Raw genomic sequence first — 19,106 nt, forward strand, 5'->3', positions numbered from 1 at the left:
TCCTCAAAAAAGATGTTTTAGCAAGCAATTGTTTATTTTCACAAGCGTAACAGGAGAAATTGGACCCCAATATTTGTTGCCCAGTTTGTTGTGAGTACGCTGATACCTCATATGTGGGGGTAAACCACTATTTGGGCTCACGTCAGGGCTCGGAAGGGAAGTAGTGACATTTGAAATGCAGACTTTGATGGAATGGTCTGCGGGCGTCACGTTGCATTTGCAGAGCCCCTGATGTGCCTAAACAGTAGAAACACCCCACAAGTGACCCCATTTTGGAAACTAGACCCCAAAAGGATCTTATCTAGATGTGTGGTGAGCACTTTCAACCCCCAAGTGCTTCACATAAGTTTATAACGTAGAGCCATGAAAATAAAAAATAATTGTTCTTTCCTCAAAAATTATGTTTTAGCAAGTAATTTTTTATTTTTGCAAGGGTAACAGGAGAAATTGGACCCCAATAGTTGTTGCCCAGTTTGTCCTGAGTACGCTGGTATCCCATATGTGGGGGTAAACCACTGTTTGGGCGCACGTCGGGGCTTGGAAGGGAGGGCGCACCATTTGACTTTTTGAACGCAAGATTGGCTGGAATCAATGGTGGCGCCATGTTGCGTTTGGAGACCCCTGATGTGCCTAAACAGTGGAAACCCCTCAATTCTAACTTCAACACTAACCCCAACACACCCCTAACCCTAATCCCAACTGTAGCCATAACCCTAATCACAACCCTAACCCCAACACACCCCTAACCACAACCCTAACCCCAACACACCCGTAACCCTAAATCCAACCCTAACCCTAATCCTAACCCTAATCCCAACCCTACCCACAACTGTAACCCCAACACAACCCTAACCCTATCCTTAACCCTAACCACAAGCCTAATCTTAACCCTATTTCCAACCCTAGCCCTAATTCCAACCCTAAGGGTACCGTCTCACATAACGATTTACCAACGATCACGACCAGCGATACGACCTGGCCGTGATCGTTGGAAAGTCGTTGTGTGGTCGCTGGGGAGCTGTCACACTGACCGCTCTCCAGCGACCAACGATGCCAAGGTCCCGGGTAACCAGGGTAAACATCGGGTTACTAAGCGCAGGGCCGCGCTTAGTAACCCGATGTTTACCGTGGTTACCAGCGTAAAAGTAAAAAACAAACAAACCGTACATACTCACATTTCGGTGTCCTTCAGGTCCCTTGCCGTCTGCTTCCCGCTCTGACTGAGTGCCGCCGTACAGTGAGAGCAGAGCGCAGCGGTGACGTGCTCTGCTCTCACTGTACGGCCGGCGCTCAGTCAGAGCGGGAAGGGACCTGAAGGACACCGAAATGTGAGTATGTACGGTTTGTTTTTTTTTTACTTTTACGCTGGTAACCATGGTAAACATCGGGTTACTAAGCGCGGCCCTGCACTTAGTAACCCGATGTTTACCCTGGTTACAAGTGAACGCATCGCTGGATCGCTGTCACAACGATCCAGCGATGACAGCGGGAGATCCAGCGACGAAAGAAAGTTCCAAATGATCTGCTACGATGTACGATTCTCAGCAGGGTCCCTGATCGCTGCTGCGTGTCAGACACAGCGATATCGTATGGATATCGCTGGAACGTCACGGATCGTACCGTCGTAGCGATCAAAGTGCCACTGTGAGACGGTACCCTAACTCTAATTCCAACCCTAACCCTAAGGCTATGTGCCCACTTTGCGGATTCGTGTGAGATTTTTCCGCACCATTTTTGAAAAATCCGCAGGTAAAAGGCACTGCGTTTTACCTGCGGATTTACAGCGGATTTCCAGTGTTTTTTTGTGCGGATTTCACCTGCGGATTCCTATTGAGGAACAGGTGTAAAACGCTGCGGAATCCGCACAAAATTGACATGCTGCGGAAAATACAACACAGCGTTTCCGCACGGTATTTTCCGCACCATGGGCACAGCGGATTTGGTTTTCCATAGGTGTACATGGTACTGTAAACCTGATGGAAAACTGCTACGAATTCGCAGCGGCCAATCCGCTGCGGATCCGCGGCCAATCCGCTGCGGATCCGCGGCCAATCCGCTGCGGATCCGCGGCCAATCCGCTGCGGATCTGCGGCCAAATCCACACTGTGTGCACATGCCCTAACCCTACCCCTAACCCTAACCCTAATTCTAACCCTAATTCTATCCCTAGTTCTAACCCTAACCCTAGTAGAAAAAAAAATATATATATTTTATTTATTTTTTACTATTGTCCCTATGGGGGTGATAAAGGGGGGTCATTTACTATTTTTTTTATTTTGATCACTGTGATAGGCTATATCGCAGTGATCAAAATACATCTGAAACGAATCTGCCAGTCGGCAGATTCGGCGGGCGCAGTGCGCGTGCGCCCGCCATTTTGGAAGATGGCGGCGCCCATGGAGAAGCCGGACGGACACCAGGAGGCCTGGTAAGTATGAAGGGGGGTGATCGGATCACGGGGGGGGGACCGGAGCACAGGGAGGGGGGACCGGAGCACGGGGGGAGCGGACAGGAGGACGGAGGAGCGGGCAGGACGACTTAGGGGGGCTGACCACGCAACGGAGCACTGGGGGGGCGATCGGTGGGGTGGGGGGGGACAGATTAGGTTTTCCAGCCATGGCCGATGATATTGCAGCATCGGCCATGGCTGGATTGTAATATTTCATCGTTTTTTGGGGTGAAATATTACAAATCGCTCTGATTGGCAGTTTCACTTTTAACAGCCAATCAGAGCGATCGTAGCCACGAGGGGGTGAAGCCACCCCCCCTGGGCTGAAGCACCACTCCCCCTGTTCCTGGAGATCGGGTGAAATTGGAGTTAACCCTTTCACCCGATCTGCAGGAGCGCGATCCCTCCATGACGCATACGCTGCGTCACAGGTCGGATTGGCACCGACTTTCATGACGCAGCGTATGCGTCAAAGGTCGGGAAGGGGTTAAGGAAACCACTAAGATCTGTTTTCCACATCACATTTTCATAGCCTTTAACCCCTTAGTGACAGAGCCAAATTTTTGAAATCTGACCAGTGTCACTTTATGTGGTAATAACTCTACAACCCTTCAACAAATCCCAGTGATTTTGAGATTGTTTTTTTCATGACACATTATACTTTATAATAATGGTAAATTTAGGTCAATATGCTTTGTGTTTATTTATAAAAAATATAAAAAATTTGCGAAAAATGTTAAAAAATTTGCAGTTTTCTAAATTTTAATGATTATCCCTTTAATCCAGATAGTCATACCACTGCAAAGCATTAATAAATAACATTTCCCACATGTCAGCTTTACATCAGGACCATTTGGTAAAATGTTATTTTATTTTGTTAGCGTTTTAGGAAGTTTAAAAATGTAGCACCTATTTTTTATTTTTTCAAGGAAATTTACAAAATGTATTTTTTTAGGGACTTATCCATGTTTGAAGTGACTTTAGGGGTCTCATATATTGGGAAACCTCCAAACATGACACAATTTTAAAAACAGTACCCCCTGACATATTGAAAACTGCAGTCAAGTAGTTTATTTACCCCTCAGGTGCTTTACAGGAATTAATGCAAAGTGGTATGACAGAAATGAAAATGTGTATTTTTACACCCTAAATGTCTCTAACTTGTGAACAGATTACAATAGCAGTCAGACTTTAAGGCCGCTATTTGGTCATGAACTGCCATGGCAAACATCAGGACCATACAATCATGATCTGAGGGCACCAATTTGGATAAAGAGGAAGCCCCCACAGTCTGTTAACCATTTATAATGATGTAGTCACTATTGACAGCAGCATCTAAGGGGTTAAACAGATTTGCATGGGGCAAACGGTGATTGTGGCTGATACAGCAAGTTGTCAGCTACAGTGGACAGCCGACAGCTGCTGGATTGTCACCTGTATGGGGAGGCTATTCTCTTATATCTCAGGTCAGTTAAAAGACGTATTGGCTGTCATTAAGGGGTTAAAGAACTTCTCTTAACAAATGTTTTATTGCCAGGAAGTCTTTTTCCTGTATGAGTCATCACCCTCTTCAATTCCTGACCCAGCTGCTTCCTCCTTCCCCTGCCAGGGAATTTGCAGCGATATAGAATTGTAGCTCTGATGATGACTCATGTAGGGGAAAGATTTCCTGTTTCCACATAGAGCTTAGAAGGATTCAACATGTCTGTTTTTAACCATGTGATATCATAGACCTAATGGAAAAGAGAAGAATTAGTTGGGTAGAAAGGCAAAATGAACAATTGTAAGTGCACATTGCTATATAATATGATGATTGTAATATATTAAGAGGATAAAAACTTTGATGGGAGGAGGAGGAGAGCTTCTTTAATCTACATTAGTAATAAATGGTTACTTAGCTCTGTTTCCAGATTACAATAATTAACAATCAAGTGTTCCAAAGACATACTGATAGGGAATTTAGATTGTGAGCCCCATCGGGGACAGTGATGATAATGTGTGCAAACTGTAAAGCGCTGCGGAATATGTTAGCGCTATATAAAAATAAAGATTATTATTATTATTATTATTAAGTGTTCACTATGGACTTTATCATTTTTGATATCTTGTGGAAATGACATCTCTGTAGCAAACTTGTAATCACAACTTTGACTTTGACGTTATTTCAACCATTTATTTCTTCACACTTCCGATGAGCGCGAGTTTCCCTTTTACATCTAAAGGATTGTGCCTTTTTATATGATTGCAGGTTGGAGGTTCACACAAAGTTCTCAAATGCCAAGAAGGAGAACGAGATTCATGTTTATCAAGAAGATCAGAATGAGACTGAAATTCTCCTGAAAAATCCCAGTATGCAGATGAATAACCAGTCACTACTAAAGATCATCGCTAATTCTTTTGGATGCCACTTCCTATTTAGTGCACTGTTAATGGTTCTATACACTGCATTTCTCTTCATCAGCCCCGAACTCATGAGGTATGGGCACAACAAGAGCAAAGAAAAGTTCAGGGCTCTTGTGATTTACGACATGCGACACCTTTTTTGTGGCTTTGACCTGTGATTTGCACAAATCATTTTTTTTTATTACTGGGTGTATTGTTTTTATTAGGTCAGAGCTTCAAGGTTAGTAGACATTTGATCATGGGGATTTCAAGAATGCAGAATATCTTTCCTTTATATGTACACAGTTACATAATCAATGGAATGTTTGTATCAATAATAAGAAAACTACACATTTATAGAAAAAAACTCCTCTAATAAAAAATTAATTATGTAAATGTGTAAATGCTAATTACATTCATGTCTGACATTAATCAAGCATGTTGTTAGATCCCCTGCTCTCAGCCTGATTCAAAGGGACATGTGCAGACGTCATCTATGTACCCACCGTGTTTTACAGCAGTAAGACGCAACAGGACACACCAGCGGTTTTTGTCCTCAAACGTTTTTTTTAAGGTGTCTCTTTGGAAAATTGGATGTTTTTTTAAAGGTTTATATTCAAAGTAATGAGTAGCTGAAGAATAGTCAATAGTGATGAGTGAGCGTGCTGGGATAAGGTGCTAACCGAGTGACTTCAGCATGCTCCAAAAATATGTTCGAGTCCCTGCGGCTGCATGTCTCGCGGCTGATGGATGACACCATAAAGATGAGAGCTGGTGATTTTTCACTAAGTATTTTTTCTGTCCATTCGTTCTCATCAGGCTGCTCTTGGAGCGTTTGCAGAATTCTTCGGCACCAACCTGGCAGAGCTTTGTGATCGCGGTGCTCCTGCTCATTTGTCCATGTTTCCAGTCCCTCTTTCTCCACCAACATGACTACCAGTGCTACGTTATAGGAATGAGACTCAGGTCAGCAATAGTGGGAAGCGTCTATAAGAAGGTACAGTATTTTTTTATAACCCAGATGTGAGTTTGCTTTAGCTGCTTTTGCAGTACATTTTTGTATACATGAACTTTTCCTGATGGCAAAAAAAATTGGACAAAAAAATCAAGTTTCTGCAACTGCGTAAAAAGTTTTATTCTCCTTATTCATATAATTTAGAGCATATTAATATGATACACCATAGATCTCCAGACAATATTAACCCTAAAACGGCAATATCCGTTCCCTGCTTATCTGCGTAGAGTTGGCATGAATTTATGGGAGGTTACAGAAACAATTCAGCTTTCTGATCAGATTCTACATTGCCAATAGGCTTTAAAGGGAGTCTGTCACCCCAACACCATATTTAAACCTCATATAGGACTGGAGGGAACTTGGCCATGTTGAAATCATACCTGTAGTTTAGATTTTAGTGGTTTAATTGCCAGAAAAACAAAAGATTTTTAAATGCAAATGAGGTTTTTCGAGCACCTTTGGTACGGCCAAGTGCTCGCTGCACCATAACATTCCTTCAATTTACGTTCACTTTGTCATATGTTGATTAATAGTGCTCATAGTCTTTTAGTTTGCAGAATTATTATTTTTTCCACATGTAAACGAGAGGGTTTTGGTGCATCCTTATCATGGCCAATAGTACAGTGCACCCTTGTGCTCCCTCAATTTGCACACTGAGCACTGTTATATCTTGATTAAGGGTATGTGCACACGTCAGGATTTCTTCAGGATTTTTTGCGTTTTTTCCCCAATAAAAACGCTATAATACCGCATAAAAAACGCATACATTATGCATCCTATCATTTAGAATGCATTCCGCATTTTTTGTGCATATATAGCTACATAGTTATTAAGGTTGAAGGAAGACTGTAAGTCCATCTAGTTCAACCCATAGCCTAACCTAACATGCCCTAACATGTTGATCCAGGGGAAGGCAAAAAAACCCCATGTGGTAAGAGTAACTCCACCATGGGGAAAAAAATTCCTTCCCGACTCCACATACGGCAATCAGACTAGTTCCCTGGATCAACGCCTTATCAAGGAATCTAGTGTATATACCCTGTAACATTATACTTTTCCAGAAAGGTATCCAGTCCCCTCTTAAATTTAATTAATGAGTCACTCATTACAACATCATACGGCAGAGAGTTCCATAGTCTCACTGCTCTTACAGTAAAGAATCCGCGTCTGTTATTATGCTTAAACCTTCTTTCCTCCAGACGTAGAGGACGCCCCCTTGTCCCTGTCACCGGTCTATGATTAAAAAGATCATCAGAAAGGTCTTTGTACTGTCCCCTCATATATTTATACATTAACATAAGATCACCCCTTAGTCTTCGTTTTTCCAAACTAAATAGCCCCAAGTGTAATAACCTATCTTGGTATTGCAGACCCCCCAGTCCTCTAATAACCTTGGTCGCTCTTCTCTGCACCCGCTCTAGTTCAGCTATGTCTTTCTTATACACCGGAGACCAGAACTGTGCACAGTATTCTAAGTATGATGCGTTTTTTTCCGCAAAAAAAAACGCATTCCGGAAAAAGAAGCAATATGTTCATTATTTTTGCGGATTTTTTGCGGATTTCCCATTAAATTGGAGTGTCAGGAAAAAAACGCAAAAAAAATCTGAAAAAAAAAACCGCACAAAAAAAAGCGTAAAGACTTCAAAAAAAACTGCATGCGGATTTCTGGCAGAAATGTCTGGATTTTGTCAGGAAAATTTCTGCAAGAAATCCTGACGTGTGCACATACCCTGACAGCGTTAAAATGAGCTTTGCTTAACTTAAAAGCTTTGCACCTCCACGGTGACACATCAGGAACCCAGCCATGCTCAGTGTCGGTGTGCGCTCTCATCGCTGTCTCCTGCCTGCAGTATAATACCGAGTGGCGGCGGCAGACAGGAGCTACAGATGAGAGTGTGCACAAACACCGCAAAAGCCCAGCCACATACTACTTACGCAGTGTCAATATGCGCTCTGATCGCTGGCTCCTGTCGGTACTGCATTCTCATCACTGGCTCTTGTCTGTGACTGCCACATAACTCTACATGGCGGACAGGAGCCAGTGATGAGCGTGCACACTGACACTAAGCTTGGCACGGCTACTGCAGTCAGTGCAGCACCACTGATTGAACTCTCTCGGGGCTAAATTCAAGATATGACAAAGTGCTTAGTATGCATATAGAAGGGACGTAACCATACACTGAGCTATTGGCCACCCACGCCAAGGGGGAGCCAAAGCCCTCTCGTCTGCACAGTTTCTTTCTACCAACTATACCACTAAAAGCTTTTATAGGGGCCAAGTCCCCTACACACATGTACAAGTGGTTTAAAGGAAATCCATCAGTAGGATCAACCATCCTAAGCCGCCTATATAGGAATGATGGTTTGCATCAATTTTGGCCTTGGTGCACTTGATGATAACATAAATTACATCACTAGAATATTAAGGAATCTTTGTTCTGGCACAAATTAGACCGATAGGTTAAAGGAATTTTACTGAACATTTAGAGAATTGTAATAAAAATTAAAAAAAAGTGATGTCTCGATAGAGAGGGAACAGTGAATGTTTGTGATTTCTTTCTCTTTTTCATTAATATAATATTATCTTTTTTCCTATCTAACATTACAGGCTTTAGTCATTTCCAACGCTGGACGTAAGAATTCCTCTGCTGGGGAAATTGTGAACCTGATCTCCACCGACGTCCAGAAGCTCATGGACTTGGCCACGTGTTTAAACTACATTTGGTCGGCACCAATTACAATCATTTTTGCGATGTATTTTCTGTGGCAGGTGAGTTAGTATATACTGTACCTATCTTAGTGTCAATGTTATTAGTTAGTATAGTTATATTTCTGTTATTGGTTTTTTGGCTGAAGATTGAGGAGACTTGGTAGGTGCGAAATGTCTGTGCTGCAGTTCCCCTGCACAGCAAGTGCAGGGAAAAACCATGAAGGGGACCGCTTCATTTTTGGGTTGGGGAAGAGTTACAGAAGTCAGACCCCCACGATCATAAAGTAAATCCCAGCAACATTCACGTTAAGATAGAAATTCTCTGTTATATTGGTGGCAAGTGCAAAATATTAGTCTGGAGTGATAAGGAAAAAGCTTTAGAGGAAGTTGACCTTAAAATAACTTTTTTTTATTAGAAGGGTCATTTGCTGACAGTCCCAAGTGATTAACTTGTTAACAATCAGTTGTTATTTCTTTGTGGCATTTCCCCTGCAGCGCCCCATCAGGTGAAATGAAGCATTACACAGGGATATTAATAGATCAGGTACTCCAGTGCGAGAGATGTTCTTTGTCACCATCCTCCATCAACGATAATAGATGAGGGGCCTAAATAGGGATTCCCTTCTATTAACATTAAATCACTTATTAGGGGTTTTATTAATTAGACTACTCCTTTCATTCTGGGAAATCCTCCTATCCACTAACGTTTTCCTGACGTCGCAATAAAATACCAAAAAATAACAAAGGCTAATGATGCGGATTGCTTCCATTTTTACTATCTTGTATTCCTCCACCTGGCTGATGCCCATCTGGTTGCTCACATGGAGAGGACAGCCTGCGACCAGAGGCATGCATAGTAATCACGGGGCTCTATAGCAAAAGTCCTAATTGGGCTTCTCTCCACAATCTCCCTCCCTACGAAAAATAATTTGGTGCAGAAGCGACATGTATTGCAGCATGCACACAGTAATTATGCATATACTGTATTCTTAACCGCTGCAATACCCCTTTCATGATCCCCATAGGGCATGATACCCACAAAAATGCCCCCACACTCAGTATGTTATATCGACAGTGAATTCCCGCACATCATTTGCAGTCACCGTACCACCCACACGCAAAGCATGATGCTGCCACAGTGCCCCCAAAACAGTATATGTCCCCACATTGACCCTCACAATATAATATCCTCCACATGATCATGTGCCTTGCTCAGTATAATGTCCCTGTGCCAGGAGTTCATAATAGACCTCATTGCATGTGCCAGGAGGTCATAATAGACCTCATTGCATGTGCCAGGAGGTCATAATAGACCTCAACACATGTGCCAGGAGTTCAGAATAACCATGCACCTGCTATAAAAAGTCTACCCAATGGAATTTCTGTATACTGTACACTGTAATAGAAAAGCAAAAGGCTATATATCGTCCTTTAGTAAAGTTAATTTCAGAGCAGTTTTTCTTTAAGTGCACAAAAGTATCACAGCGAAACATTGTCAGGAATGCAGGTTGTAGAACAGGTTTCCCTTTGCTCTTAGTATTCCAGTGTTGGTAATGTTCTTAGCATGGCTGCTGATGTGACTGAATAGAGGAGAATCGGGCCAGAGTTCATAAAAAATATTAAGGCTATGTTCACACTGGGTGTTTTTGCTGTGTTTTTTTTTTTTTTCTGCACCAAAACCTGATCTCTTGGCAGGCAAGAAACTGCGGCAAAAAGCAGGTTTTGGTGCGGGTTTTGTGTGTCTTTTTACCTGTGGTTTTGTCATGCTACATTTGTCTCTTGTGCATGCTGATAATGTTTAGTGCAAAACAAAAAAATCTCTATTTAATCAGGTTTTGGGACAAAAAAACGCTGCAAATCCTGATACCTGTGTTTTTTTGGTGCAGATTTCAGCATTATTTCACCACCCATTACTTTCAACGGGTGAAAAACGCTGAAAGAAGTGACATGCTCTATTCTGCAAAAACCAAGCGAAGCACAAAATACTGAGGACAAAAAAAAAACAAGCTGCGTGTATGAGATTTCTGAAATATCACAGACTTTGCTGGTACTGTAAAATGCAGCTAAATATTTGCATAAAAAAACGCAGCAAAAAACACCTAGTGTGAACATAGCCTAACAGGTAAAATGTTGTGACGTAAAACATGACAGTATATTACGGTCTGTTACTTAACATGAACAAGTTATTGAACAATCTCTTAAAGACAAGTACATGCGGCAATATAGAAATGTCTTACGTAGGCGCCTGTTGGGTTTGGAATAGAAGAATCTTGTGCAGTGAAATTTTGGACCCACAACCTTGAAAGCTGAACTTTTTAAGAGGCTTGTCTAACTTTTCTGCTAGGTTAACAAAAACCAATATATATATATATTTTTTAACTTAAAATGCTACAGTGTGTAGATATTGCTGATCGGTACCTGCTCTGGTGCCCTCTAGTGTCCTCTACAGAATATACACTTAGTTGGGGAGTTTTACTAAGCAGAAAGCAACAATGGCAGAAATGGTGTTAAAAAAAATAAAAAATTGTAGCACATGGCCGTGTGTCAAATCTATTCTTTTTTTGCAACTTTTTCAACAGCCTTGAAAGTTGTGTAGAAATTGTTTTTTGATGAACGAAAGTCAAAAAGTGTCAAATTATATTTCCAGTGTCAGACTTTTTAGGGGCAAAACATATGAAAGATGTACAAGTTGGCGCAAGAAAGAGAAAAGTTTTTGAGTTCTCATTCCACTCTTGCCACTTTGATAAATTTGATACAATTTCCACAATTTCAAGCTCATTAAACAGCTCAAATCTCCCTTAAAGGGGTTGTACCAAGTTTGGAAATTATTGACTAACCACAAGATATGGGATAAGTTTCAATTTCTGGGGATTCGACCAATGGAACTGCCACAATGAATGGCGCCGAGGTGCATATGCTCGACCTCTGCGCTATTCAGATGGGTTTCGTCAGAGTTCTGTTCCTGGGATCGGTGGGGGTCCCAGCAGTCGGACCCCCAGCAATCAGGAATTTATCCACTATCTTGTGGATAGGGAATAACTTCCAAACTTGGAATAACCCTTTTATTGTGTCCAGGGTTAGTGGACAGGTAATCTGTAGCTCAGACCCACTGTTTCTAGCAGTTTAAAGCAATTTGTCACCCCTAAAAGTTTTTCCCCTGTGAATAAAAGTGAAGTGAACACAAATCCTGCCATTGTTATCTATATGTGACAGGGAAAATATATATAGACAATCATCGTGGTGCAGTTATTGATTATCACGGACAAGTATTCATAGGAAGGCTCGTTTCCTGACATTTCACCAGGCTGAAGAACGATCAAAACTGTCTGTCATTTGTAGAGAGAAATTACGTTTAAGTTTACTTAAAAATCAATGTTCTAGACAGCACATCATCCTGTGTAAACAAGACGTGCTGCCGAAAATAATGATATTTTCTATGCACAGAACAATCTGCGCTGATGTTTGGTGAGGTAATGTGAGTGATAGAAGCTTCACCGCTGATTTAGAATCTCCCAGCATCCATAGGGGTTAAAATGGTTATAGCAAACAGGGAGTGAATTATCTCAGGGGATATTGGGGAAGTCATTATTGTGTCCTGGACATCCAAGAGTAAGGTGTGTGCTAGAGTCTCCTGTCAGACTGAAATCAGACAAGCTGTATAGACCAGTTCTTCCTGGGAAGCGATTGCTGTAACCATACAACAGTCAGGACAGCCACAAGCATCTTTATTACCTTCAGATATAAGTGAGAGAGCTCCAGCACCGGACTCATCCCCCCTCCTCACTGCATGAGCAAGGTACAGGTCTGATTAGGTTAAGAAACTGTGTGTGAAGAGAAGTTATCTGTAAAGAGACTTTCATATATGTTCATATATGTTGATCAAACATTGCATGAAGAGAAGTGATTACTACTTTTGTGATGTTTTATTTCCATCATTAACGCTAATTGTAAATGTCCTCCTTCCAGACGCTCGGTGTCGCTGTACTTGCAGGAGTCGGAGTATTTATTTTAAACCTTCCTTTTATGACAGTCTTTGGAGTATTGATAAAAAAATTACAGGTAAGTTTGAGACACTTTAACTAACTGGAACTAGCTTACAGAAAACTTTTTCTCACCTTTTTAGTTATGGTCGTTGCTATATTACAATATTTTGTCAGGGGAATATTCACTTATATTAGGTCTTCTCTTTTTTAATTCAGAAATTATTATAATTGCAGCAAATGAGTGTAGGGCCATTAGTAATTCACATACTTTTATTCTGCTCACGATTTCTCCTTTGTACTTGGAAACGTTTCTATATAATGCCCTTAGTAAAACATGTCAGTGGGAACTTCACAAAATTTACAGCTTGTGGCTCCCTGACATTTATATACAGAGCGCGCACGCTGTGTACAGAGACGCAGAACAGGCGTTAAAGGGGTCTGTCATCATGGCAGATTACTTATTAGCTCACACAGATGGAGCATTTCTTAAATTAACACAGAAGACAGATGTAATTTAAAAGGTATTGTCTGGACACAATATTCATGACCTATAAATGATATCGCTCATCAGTATCAGATTGGTGGGGGATACCGTTTTCTGCTCTGGGATATCAAAAGTAAAAGGTAAGACGAGCAGCAGGTCTTACAAGTGCAGCTGCTGGTAGCTTCATGTCCCGCCACCCCACCTTGGGTTTCGCCCTGCTTCATCTGGGGGTGCGGAAAAACGTCTAAATATAAAGTATGTACCATCCAATAACCTACTTGCCTCGAGTCATAAATGCAAATCCTACTTGATGAGGATATGTGCGCTCTATTTAAGCGATGCATGCTGCTTCCTCGTACCTCTACTCCATTCATTATCAATGGGACCACTGGAGATTAGCCACTCCGCTGTGCTTGGATGGTCTTCAGCATTTCCATTTAAAATCAGTGGAGTGAAAGTGCGCATACTTGATCACTGCTTCATTCAGACCGAGCTTTTCAGAGCCCCGTTCTCAGGATTGTTGGGGGTCCCAGTGGTCAGAGACCCAGCAAGCAGGAAGTTATTTCCTATCTCATGGATAGGGGATTACTTTGACACCTGGTGCAACACGTTTAAGGGAAGTTGGAATAAAAAAATACCCCCAATACTATTCATGGATGCAGTTTTTTTTTTTTTAGTAAAACCTATATACAGCTGATAGGTAGATACATGATAATAACGTGCCAATAATATTCCAATACCTCAATAATTCTTATTTAATTCCACAGGAGGAACAGATGAAGCAGAAGGATGGCCGTATAAAGCTTATCTCTGAGATTCTGCAAGGTATAAAGGTGATGAAGCTATATGCCTGGGAAAATGCTTTCATGAAGAAAGTTGGAAATTTTAGGCTGATGGAACTGAAAGCAGTAAAGAAGAACGCTCTGTTGCTTTCCGGAGCACTGTCTTTGTTTGTGGCATCCCCTTTTTGGGTAAGTATCATAAGGACATAATTCATAAACTGGTTTATATGTATTTCTGTAACCAAAATCTAAGGCTGTATCTACCACTGATTTGCTGTGGGTGTGCTGCAGGAGTGTCACAGATCTGCGAGTGTGCTGCAGGAGTGTCACAGATCTGCGAGTGTGCTGCAGGAGTGTCACAGATCTGCGAGTGTGCTGCAGGAGTGTCACAGATCTGCGAGTGTGCTGCAAGAGTGTCACAGATCTGCGAGTGTGCTGCAGGAGTGTCACAGATCTGCGAGTGTGCTGCAGGAGTGTCACAGATCTGCGAGTGTGCTGCAGGAGTGTCACAGATCTGCGAGTGTGCTGCAGGAGTGTCACAGATCTGCGAGTGTGCTGCAGGAGTGTCACAGATCTGCGAGTGTGCTGCAGGAGTGTCACAGATCTGCGAGTGTGCTGCAGGAGTGTCACAGATCTGCGAATGTGCTGCAAGAGTGTCACCGATCTGCGAGTGTGCTGCAGGAGTGTCACAGATCTGCGAGTGTGCTGCAGGAGTGTCACCGATCTACGAGTGTGCTGCAGGAGTGTCACAGATCTGCGAGTGTGCTGCAGGAGTGTCACAGATCTGCGAGTGTGCTGCAGGAGTGTCACCGATCTGCGAGTGTGCTGCAGGAGTGTCACAGATCTGCGAGTGTGCTGCAGGAGTGTCACAGATCTGCGAATGTGCTGCAGGAGTGTCACCGATCTGGGAGTGTGCTGCAGGAGTGTCACAGATCTGCGAGTGTGCTGCAGGAGTGTCACAGATCTGCGAGTGTGCTGCAGGAATTTCACAGATCTGCGAGTGTGCTGCAGGAGTGTCACAGATCTGCGAGTGTGCTGCAGGAGTGTCACCGATCTACGAGTGTGCTGCAGGAGTGTCACCGATCTGCGAGTGTGCTGCAGGAGTGTCACAGATCTGCGAGTGTGCTGCAGGAGTGTCACAGATCTGCAAATGTGCTGCAGGAGTGTCACCGATCTACGAGTGTGCTGCAGGAGTGTCACAGATCTGCGAGTGTGCTGCAGGAGTGTCACCGATCTACGAGTGTGCTGCAGGAGTGTCACAGATCTGCGAGTGTGCTGCAGGAGTGTCACAGATCTGCGAATGTGCTGCAGGAGTGTCACCGATCTGGGAGTGTGCTGCAGGAGTGTCACAGATCTGCGAGTGTGCTGCAGGAATTTCACAGATCTGCGAGTGTGCTGCAGGAGTGTCACAGATCTGCGAGTGTGCTGCAGTAGTGTCTCAGATCTGCGAGTGTGCTGTAGGAGTGTCACCGATCTGCGAGTGTGCTGCAGGAGTGTCACAGATCTGCGAGTGTGCTGCAGGAATTTCACAGATCTGTGAGTGTGCTGCAGGAGTGTCACCGATCTACGAGTGTGCTGCAGTAGTGTCTCAGATCTGCGAGTGTGCTGCAGGAGTGTCACAGATCTGCGAGTGTGCTGCAGGAGTGTCACAGATCTGCGAGTGTGCTGCAGGAGTGTCACAGATCTGCGAGTGTGCTGCAGGAGTGTCACAGATCTGCGAGTGTGCTGCAGGAGTGTCACAGATCTGCGAGTGTGCTGCAGTAGTGTCTCAGATCTGCGAGTGTGCTGCAGTAGTGTCTCAGATCTGCGAGTGTGCTGCAGGAGTGTCACAGATCTGCGAGTGTGCTGCAGGAGTGTCACAGATCTGCGAGTGTGCTGCAGGAGTGTCACAGATCTGCGAGTGTGCTGTAGGAGTGTCACAGATCTGCGAGTGTGCTGCAGGAGTGTCACAGATCTGCGAGTGTGCTGCAGGAGTGTCACAGATCTGCGAGTGTGCTGTAGGAGTGTCACAGATCTGCCAGTGTGCTGCAGTAGTGCAGCAGATCAGTGAGTGTTCCCCAGGAGTGTCACAGATCAGTAAGTGTGCTGCAGTAGTGTAGCAGATATGTGGGTCTGGTGCAAGAATGTAACAGATATAACGGGAATATACAATCACTAAGAGCAAGTAATTACCACATGTCCCTCTTACCCGTGTTTCGTCAATAGGCTTCTTCCGAAATGACGTGGGGTCCCCCACTATTTTTATTAACCAGCAAAGGCTAAGCAGACAACTGTGGGCTGATATTAATAGATTGGGAAGGGGGCATGGATATTGGCCCCTTCCCAGATTTATAACACCAATCCTCCATCACTCTAGAAATGGTGCATCCATTAGCATTAGATGGTCAAATTCTGGCACTTAGCCTTGAGTCTTCTCAACCCACATCGATCCCCGATTCTGATACATCCGGATGCAGTGGTGACATCAGTAATGTGACCACTCAGGACGACAGCCGGAATACACTGACAGTACCGTGTGAATCCAGCTGATGTGACGAGCGATGATGTCAGTAAGGTTATTGCAGTTCACCGCTGATGAACTGCAGTAACCTTACTGACGTCACCATTCACGTCACTCTTCTCAGCCTATTAATATCAGCCCACAGCTGTCTGCTTAGCCTTTGCTGGTTGTTAAAAATAAGGGGACCACACATCATTTTTTCTTTTATTTCTTTATTAGCTAAATACATTTACAGTAAGCTACACACACACCGCACTGATTATATATCTCACTGAGATATTTTTTTACTATTATCTATCTATATCTGTATATAAGATATAAGAAGTTTTATTGGTTCGAAAACGAGATTGAAATGACAGAGAATCACCGTATGTAAAAGCTGATGTTAAAAACACATGTCATATGCATGGCATCCGGATGCTTGGTGAGAAAAAGCATCTTTTCTGGCTGAGAATCTCAGCCACTTTTTATAAGCAGATGTGAGTTTACCCTACACTTGCGTTTGTTGCACCAATATTAACATCTTGGCTGTTTTCCTTTTTGTCCTTGGATGACCAGGTTTCCCTCAGCATGTTTGGCGTGTTCTTGGCACTTGATGAGAACAATATTCTGGATGCTCAAAAAGCCTTTGTGACCATCATGTTACTGAATATTCTCAGGATCCCACTTCGCATGTTCCCGATGGCCGTAACCTTTATTGTACAGGTACTACTCACATCACTAGAGTATATACCCATCGATCGAGACTTGTTCTCCCATTGGTTTCTTCTGTTTTATAGTCAACTGTATCTCTGAGACGTCTGGCAAAATTTTTCTCTGAAGAAGAACTGGAATCCAATGTGGAGACGCTAGACTCTACGAGCAGTACGTATCCATTCAAAATGGCTTCCTACGTCTACACTTACTGTATAATGGTATTCTAAGCAAATGGTCCTGATCATATCTCCAGAAAGTGATCTCTACAGATGTGTATGATATAGTGATAGAGCTTACAACTGGGACAAAAGTCTGGTGGTCAAAGGATGTTTTTGGTTAAAAAAAAAAAAAAAAAAGGTTAAAACATTTCATCTTTTTTTCAAACTTTTTTTTTTACATTTTATAGAAGTTTTTCAGTTGGACAATTTAGCAACACGTCATTATATAACAAGTTTGTCTTCTGGCAAAATCAAGCAATTGGTTACCTAAAAGTGACACTTTTTTTTTTCCATTTTAAGGGAACGATATTGTTGTATGTGATGGTACATTTGCCTGGGGCCCCATGTATGACCCATGTCTTAGAAGGTAGGCCTGATGAATGTTACTGGCATTCAGATGATATTATCTTTGTTTTTCTTTATCAAATCTACTGATTATATTAATTTAATTTAACATTTGTATTAAATGCAGTGACACATACATCTTAGAATTATCACCATAAAGGGCTATCTTCGTTTCATCAGACCAGAGACTCTTATTTCTCATTGTCTGGGAGTCCTCTGTGTGTTTTTTAGCAAACTCTATGTGAGCTTTCATATGTCTTGCACTGAGGAGAGGCTTCTGTCGGGTCACTCTGCCATAAAGGCCCGGCTGGTGGAGGGCTGCAGTGATAGTTGACTTTGTGGAACTTTCTCCCATCTCCCTACTGCATCTCTGGAGCTCAGCCACAGTGATCTTGGGGTTCTTCTTTACCTCTCTCACCAAGGCTCTTCTCCCATGATTGCTCAGTTTGGCTGGACGGCCAGTTCTAGGAAGACTTCTGGTGATCCCAAACTTCTTCTATTTAAGGATTATGGAGGCCACTGTGCTCTTAGGAACCTTGAGTACTGTAGAAATTCTGTTGTAACCTTAGCCAGATCAGTGCCTTGCCACAATTCTGTCTCTGAGCTCCTTGGCCAGTTCCTTTGACCTCATGATTCTCGCTTGGTCTGACATGCACTGTGGGCTGTGAGGTCTTATATAGACAGGTGTGTGCCTTTCCAAATCAAGTCCTATTAGTTTAATTAAACACAGCTGGATTCAAATGAAGGAGTAAAATCATCTCAAGGAGGATCACAAGGAAATAGACAGCATGTGACTTAAATATGAGTGTCTGAGCTAAGGGGCTGAATACTTATGACCATGTGATATCTCGTTTTTTCTTTTTAATAAATTTGCAAAAATTTCTACATTTATGTTTTTTTCAGTCAAGATGAGGTGCAGAGTGTGCATTAATGAGAAAAAATGAACTTTTTTTAAAAAAATTTACCAAATGGCTGCAATTAAACATTTAACGGAGTCTGAAAACCTAAAAACAAACAATTATTCTCCCCTTCCTCTGCTCCCACGACAAGCGGTGCCCCCTTCTGCAGCTGGTGCAGAGGCTGGCAGCTGACATTGGCGTACCTGCTATGGTTGTCTGAGGAATGTTCTGCCACATTGCATGCACTTGGACAATTTATCAAGAGCCGCTGCTGGCAGCTCTGGAGATGCTTCAGAACATGATTAGGCCACACAGGTTGCTTACAGTACCACGAGCAACATGCGGCCTGGTGTTGTCGTGTTGAAATACAGTTCCTGGAACACTTTGGAGAAATGGCGGTACAACTGGCTTTAATTGAGACCCATTCTATACAGCAAGTGAAATCAGACCTCACATAAAAAGCCTATAGGGTCAGTGTCTACGCAAACCATCAGAAGGCATTTGCACAATATTGGGCCAAGTCCAGCTAATGGTGTCCTTTGACCTCACGCCACCGCTCACAAACACCATAATGATGCAGAGCAGGAAAGCAAACGGAGGCTGGGATAGAGGCGTATCTTCATCATCGATGAGTTCTGCTTCT

General features: G+C 42.9%; 1 protein-coding gene across 1 annotated transcript in view; it reads left to right on the top strand.

The window, feature by feature from the left end:
• The window catches only part of LOC143785981 (multidrug resistance-associated protein 1-like), a 79,825-nt gene that overhangs the window by 31,370 nt on the left and 29,349 nt on the right, over window positions 1-19,106 (top strand). Inside the window, exons 9-16 of the mRNA XM_077275143.1 lie at window positions 4,698-4,925; window positions 5,651-5,828; window positions 8,455-8,616; window positions 12,523-12,615; window positions 13,791-13,994; window positions 16,864-17,010; window positions 17,085-17,169; window positions 17,520-17,586. Coding sequence (XP_077131258.1) covers window positions 4,698-4,925; window positions 5,651-5,828; window positions 8,455-8,616; window positions 12,523-12,615; window positions 13,791-13,994; window positions 16,864-17,010; window positions 17,085-17,169; window positions 17,520-17,586 — 1,164 coding nt within the window. The remainder of the gene's footprint in view (window positions 1-4,697; window positions 4,926-5,650; window positions 5,829-8,454; window positions 8,617-12,522; window positions 12,616-13,790; window positions 13,995-16,863; window positions 17,011-17,084; window positions 17,170-17,519; window positions 17,587-19,106) is intronic.

This window comes from Ranitomeya variabilis, chromosome 7, assembly GCF_051348905.1.
Source record: "Ranitomeya variabilis isolate aRanVar5 chromosome 7, aRanVar5.hap1, whole genome shotgun sequence".
NCBI lineage: Eukaryota > Metazoa > Chordata > Amphibia > Anura > Dendrobatidae > Ranitomeya > Ranitomeya variabilis.